Here is a 6903-nt window from a genome sequence, read left to right as displayed (position 1 = left end):
AAAAGGTTACACACCAAATTGGACGACGGAAGTGTTTAGAATCATCAAAGTGCAGAAAAAAAATCCTGTGACGTATCTCCTGGAAGATTACCGTGGAAAATCTGTTTCCGGAGGATTCTACGAATACGAGTTGCATCGCGCGACTCACCCGAACGTATATCTTGTGGGAAAAGTGTTGCGTAAAAGAGGGAATGAGGTTTATGTAAAGTGACTGGGATTTGATGAATCACATAATTCATGGATAAATAAGGACGATATAATTTGATTAAATATATATATATTTTTTTATTTTTTATTTTTTCATTTAATGTAACTATATAAAAATACAAAATATATAAATGTATTCAAAAATACGTTTTATTATCCCTACCATTACATATATTTACATTACATATAAACTTCATATAAGTATTTATTTAATATAAAATAGTATATTTAAAATGTATATACAATGTAAAATATATCGCACATAATACATGAAACGCAACCTATAAGATACATATAAAATATTAAATATAAAATACAAAATTTATATTATTGAACGTATTTACAATGGTATTTAATATTGTCTCCATGGTAGTGTATTGATGGAATCAGGCACGATATACCGCTTATTGTCGTATGGACTTAGAGCAATTTTTGTTTCCGATATTGTATACACCTTATGCAATTTTGATCGTATTCAAGTTTACTTTCGCGTCAATTCAATTTCGTTGTGGAGACATCTCGTGCAATTCTCAAATGTTATGATTCTGGCTACAACGTTGTTTTTTACGCCTTTAACCTTTTTTTGTATTAGGAGTATAAATAAGTTTCGGCCGTTTTTTATCAAAAATTGGGCATTTATTGTGAAAGAACGGTACCTAATGTTTTATTCGAAGTATTGTCCATCGCTAGCCACTACTTTTTCCCATCTTTCTGGCAGCATACGGATACCGCGTCGGAAGAATGCTTCATCTTTTGAAGCTATCCACAAATCGACCCAATTTTTTGTATCTTCATATGATGTGAAGTGTTGCTCAAACAGGCCATACGCCATTGATCGAAACAGGTAGTAATCAGAAGGAACAATGTCTGGTGAATACGGCGGGTGAGGTAAAACTTCCCAAACGATATGTTAAGATCATCAGCTATTTCTCTAATCGTGATTCGACGATTTTTCAACACAATTTCTTTCACTTCCTGAACATTTTCGTCGGTTTTTGACGTGCTGGGGCGTCCAGAGCGAGGTTCATCGTTAACATTTTCTCGGCCCTCTTGGAATAACTTATACCATTTATAAACATTTTTTTTGCTCAAAATTGACTCACCGTACCCCACTGTCAACATTTCAAGAGTTTTTGAACACTTAATACCATTTTTTACACAAAAATTAATACAAACTCTCTGCTCCATTATTTTCAACAGCAAAAAATCGCCGAGCACGCAAACACGAGTCTAACCTTTATGCCTTTCACATAAAAACAACACATGCTATATAGTCAAAACTGTGAACATATGATCGTGACGAGTGTACCAACACAAAAAAAAAATGTTTGAAATTAGAGTGTACAGAGCGCGCGAAATTCAAAAAGTCACCTTACTTTTTGATCACACCTCGTATGATACTGATACAAAATCGCTAATATTTTAAGGTTATGTTGTTGCCAGATGTCCAACGATGTCCTTACGATATAACGTTTTACAACAGACAATTTCAACCATAACATACTAGTGGCGCCATTTTTTGTGAAACGGCGGAAACTTATTTATACTCCTAATATCCTTTTTACCTTCGACGCGTAAAGCATACATCTTTGCTCTAAGCCCAACGAACTCAGTCATGATAGCGCCATTATTTTCGTCTTTTATTAAACCGGGAACTCTTTTGTTAGCGAGAGGCATACCATACTTATTATTTATTGGATAGTCGCTTGTGTCAAACTTGTGAATATCGCGTTTTATTATTTTGTAATTTACCGACTTTCCGCGCACGGATTAGCTCGTCGGGTTTTCGATGCTAGATCGCGAAAATGGTTCAACGCGGGAGAAAAGAAGGCCGGCGGTGCGTTTTAACATTCTACACGCAAGATATGGTTTAAATTGACGTATATTTATCTAGTGGGACGGACAATATATACACGGTAATATACATACATATATATCTATATATACAAATGTCGATGCGCTTCGTCGCCAGATCGAGCAATGGTATACCGGTGTAATCTTTGCGCGGGCGCGATCTACGGCCGGCGTTCCATGCTTCGTGACGCGATGGGCGTTGTTTCGCGGTACGGTCTGCGGACTAGCCGTCGTGTCGCGGTGCTCGCGGGCGGGTCGACTTCTCGCGCGGTATGGCGGTTGCGACGGGATCGTCGCAGGTAGGCTAGACGCGCGGTACCCTGTCAAGTAACTTGACTCGAGACCCCAAACACGGCGGTCGCGGTTTTGATGGGTGTCGCGAGGTGAGGAGGGTAGCCTCCGGGTCGCCGGGGATCGGCTCGCTGACCAAGACTCTTGGTGCTTGAGCGGGTCTCGGCTCGTGGAGGCTGATGTATTCGGAATAAATTGGCGTCGGAGGCGGAGTACCCTCTCGCCGCGGCCAAGCACTTTTCGACCGGGTTTCCGACTTCGGGAGCAGGATATCACCAACGCAGCGGATCGTTATCGGAAAGCTGGTCGGTGACGGAGTCGCTGTTTCTCGTCGCGGTGGCCCTATTTATACCGAGCGACTCCGCTCGCCTCCGTTATCTTTTCGGCGCTTAACGGCGGAATCGTCGGGGTAGGGAGGACCGCGTATCCTCCGAGTGCGCGTGCGCGCCGACTCAGCACGTGCGATGGCTCGGCGCTCCTCTGGCGGTGTTTGTCGCCAGCATAGAACTTATAAACATGGAAGGGGAATAGGAAGACGCGACTGTGTCCAAGAAGCGAGACAACAATATATAGTTCTGTCTCTTTTCATTACTTTTCCTCGAAATGCGCATGCGCGGTCGGAGTGAGATTGTGTTATGTACATATATTGTACATTTTGGTTGTGTATGTACGTTGATATAAATCGAGTCAGGTTATATTAAAGTTTAGCGACAAAATCAAGCGTCAGTTTTTGCCTGTGCTAATTTGTGCTGTGCCTGATAGAAAAACAAATTAGAAAAAGAAAAATGGGAGTGTATTGTCTGCTGTGCGGCAATCGAAACAAAACCGTTTCATATCACCGGTAAGAAAATTATTTTTGTATAGGTTATGTATGTTTTAGAATACATACATATTAATTTACTGTAAAATTGAATAGTTTTGCCATTAAAAATTAAAATGCTTATATAATATATTTACAGGTTTCCGAAAAATAAGCAAGATCGAGAAAAATGGCTATCCTTCTGTGGAATCAAGGAGCAGGATCTTAATACCGCTACCTTCCTATGTTCCAATCATTTTAAGGAAGAAGATTTAAAGAAAAAATTAAATTGTTTAATTACAAATCCTGGAGCAATACCATCTATAAAGACACAGAAAAGGAAAAAGTACGTTTTGGAGATTTTAATAAAAATAATTTAATTTTTTGTGTGCCTAACTTTGTCATTATTGAGGGTGTCACAAGTACACAAAAATTAAAAATATTGTGATATAATATACATATATAAGCATTCAGTTTAGCTATGTACAATTTCAGATCAAATACAACAGACAAGTGTCTGCCACCAATAAAAAAACACAATTTGGGTGAAGTTGTGTCCATTGTAGAAGCTGATGCATCCAATTCTCCGACAGCAGCTAATACTATATTTACATTGATTGAAGATTCTCCGACAGCAGCTAATACTAGATCTACATTGATTGAAGATTCTCCGACAGCAGCTAATACTATATTTACATTGATTGAAGATTCTCCGACAGCAGCTAATACTACATCTACATTGATTGAAGGTAAAAATTTATATTTCTATATTTAAAATAATATAATTATAATTATTAAATAATAAAGTTATATATAATAATAAATATATTAATAATTATGAACTTTTGCAGTGAACCGTCGAACACTTCCAATGACTGTTCCCGAACCTCGATATGTTGGCGACATTCGAACACCACATTTAGCTACACCTCGACGAGCAAAAAGAGCTGTAGCTCTAACACGACGAGTTATCAGTCAATATTCGAGGAACATTAAAACATTACAACAATCACAAAACAGATTACGTGCACGTGTAAAAAAAATGAAAGACCTATTAATTGATTTAAGTCAAAAAAATTTAATTTCTGAAAATGCGTTCGACATTTTGATGGTAAGCTTGCGTTGCTAAATTGGTAATTGCAATAAATTGTAATTTAGATAGTTAAAAAGTGGTAATATAATAAATTTATAAATAATTCTAACAAATATTACGTAAATAGAAGATAATTAATCAATCATAACGTTAATTGTAAATAGTTAGTGAAATTCGCAATTATATACATATATAATTTCATATTTTATAATCGATTTATATACATAATTTTATATAATTTTATATCTTACCATTTATTAACATTATAGAGTATTTACATTACAGAACATTGTTATTTACAGTACAAAATTGTGAAATATGTGACAAAATCAAAATTAAAATAACATGTGATTCTTATTCCTTCATATTTAGAATGGCAGTCCTGACATCATGCATGAGATATTAAAGAGGAAGAAAGGATTGAAGAAAAAGTATTCAGAAGAGTTGAGAAAGTTTGCGTTAACTTTAAATTTTTATTCTTCAAAGGCCTATGAGTACGTCAGAAAAACTTTTAAAAATCTTTTACCCGAACGTTCCACTATCCGTAAGTGGTACAGTGTTATAAACGGGCGACCTGGCTTCACAGACGAGGTATTTCACGCTTTAAAATGTAAAGTTAAACAGAGCAAAGTGCCAATTATGTGTAATCTGGTAATTGATGAAATTGCAATTCGTGAATCAATAGATTATGATGGGAAAAGGTATTACGGACATGTTGATCTCGGAATAAATGGAGAGATTGATTGTGATGATCCTCCACGAGCGAGGAACGCATTGGTATTTATGCTTGTAGCGATAAATGGTCACTGGAAAGTGCCCGTTGGGTATTTTTTAATAAAATCGCTAAACAGTCAAGAGAGGTCCAGTTTGCTACTAAAATGTTTAGAATTAATACATGAATCGGGCATTGTTGTGCGATCGTTAACGTTTGACGGAGCCAGCGTCAATATTAGTATGTGCGTTTCTTTAGGTGCAAATTTTGAAATTGGCAAAAATTTTAAGCCTTATTTCATTGATCCGGTAACGCAGAATAAGATTTATTGTTTTTTTGACCCCTGCCATATGTTGAAATTAGTAAGAAACACTTTAGGAGACAAATTAATTTTAATATTTAATGGGGAAAAAATCTTGTGGGAAGATATTGTTCTTCTTCAAAAATTGCAGGAAGAAGAAGGTTTACGAGCTGCTACTAAAATAACAAAGAAGCATATCACTTATAAAACAAACAAAATGAACGTAAAGCTCGCAGCTCAGACGTTAAGTGAAAGCGTTAGTTGTGCTTTACAATTTGTTGAAAAATGTCGTCCAAATTATTTGCAATCCCCAAAAGTGACTGCACAATTTTGTAAAACATTTAATGATGCATTCGATTTATTAAATGTTAGATCTAAGTTTTCAAAACTTAAAAAGCATAGCGTACCACTTACAGACGATAATTTCAACAAATTAAAAGATTACGCTGATACATTGGAAAACTATATTTTGCAATTAAAAGATAATAACAACAAATCCATCTTACTTGGAAATCGGAAAATTGGATTTCTCGGCTTTATTGTATGTTTAAGAAACATGTTTGACTTATTTAAAGAATTGAAACATGTCGGTCTTCAATATTTGTTAACATTCAAAATTAATCAAGACCATTTAGAAACATTTTTTAGCGCACTTCGAAGCAGAGGCGGATTTAATGATAATCCAAGTGCAAGGCAATTTGAGGCTGGCTATAAAAGATTATTAATCAGACATGAAATTTCTGCTGCCGAGAAAGGAAATTGCTTAATTAATGACATACAAATATTATACGTAACGTCAACAAAAAATAATGCTATCACTAATAACGATCTGCCGCTTTATGATGAGGAAGAAGAAGCTTCAATTGACTTCTTTGATCATGATTATTTATCTACATTATGGTCATTGAGTCCTTTTGTAGAGGATGTTGTAGCACATATTAGTGGATTTGTTATCAAAAAAATGTTAAAAAATAAAAGTATGTGTAACGTGTGCACTACATTTTTATTATCAGAGAACATCGTTTTGAAATTAACTGAGCTTAAAAATAGAGGAAATTTGATTTCTCCATCAAACGATGTTATATATATTTCACGATCTGCGGAACGCATTATTCGTGAACACAGTCATTTATTATTTAAGAAAGCGAATATTAAACAACTGTTGATAGCTAGAGTGTTCCGTTTTGTTCATGAGAAAGTGTTTGTACACCAATCTATGACGGACCATATCATGGAACAAAATATTTTCGACAACCACAAGGTTGTATTAATAAAACAAATAATTAGTATATATGTACAATTGCGACTTTTTTTTGAAGGTAAATCCGCTACCAATGCAGAAAGAGAAGAATATGTTCGACATAAATTCCATAAAATAGTTCATTTTAAACATCAATAGCAAACATTATATCATATCCTATATCACATTTTATTATTATATATTTTATAATAATTATATATTTTATAATTGTTATTATTTTAATAGTTTTGTACTTTAAGTTTGTACTTTTAAGTTTAAAATGTTCTTTATTCAATATAAAATATTGTTTTTTATTCATCTCTATAGTTTCACTATATAATATATATGTATTTGTCAACAAAATGTTAATCTAAAATATATATATATATATATATATATATATGTA

General features: G+C 34.7%; 1 protein-coding gene across 1 annotated transcript; it reads left to right on the top strand.

Moving 5' to 3' along the window:
* The first annotated feature begins 1650 nt into the window (after nt 1-1650).
* LOC105204459 lies at nt 1651-4974 on the top strand. Its single transcript, XM_039453143.1, has 6 exons — nt 1651-3193; nt 3312-3497; nt 3647-3900; nt 4003-4184; nt 4617-4835; nt 4930-4974. Exons 1-6 carry the CDS (start codon nt 3138-3140, stop codon nt 4972-4974), a joined length of 942 nt encoding a protein of 313 aa, XP_039309077.1. The 5' UTR covers nt 1651-3137.
* Nucleotides 4975-6903: the final 1929 nt, after the last annotated feature.

The sequence above is a fragment of the Solenopsis invicta genome, chromosome 8, assembly GCF_016802725.1.
Source record: "Solenopsis invicta isolate M01_SB chromosome 8, UNIL_Sinv_3.0, whole genome shotgun sequence".
Taxonomy (NCBI): Eukaryota; Metazoa; Arthropoda; class Insecta; order Hymenoptera; family Formicidae; genus Solenopsis; species Solenopsis invicta.
This window is presented reverse-complemented; position numbering and strand designations above follow the sequence as displayed.

What these genes read in the sequence shown, in the direction of transcription:
- LOC105204459 (XM_039453143.1), top strand. Translation starts at nt 3,138, where the DNA reads ATGGGAGTGTATTGTCTGCTGTGCGGCAATCGAAACAAAACCGTTTCA. An exon ending in AAAACCGTTTCATATCACCG is followed by an intron (nt 3,194 to 3,311) that starts GTAAGAAAATTA and finishes ATATATTTACAG; the next exon opens with GTTTCCGAAAAATAAGCAAG. An exon ending in GACCTGGCTTCACAGACGAG is followed by an intron (nt 4,836 to 4,929) that starts GTATTTCACGCT and finishes GTGAATCAATAG; the next exon opens with ATTATGATGGGAAAAGGTAT.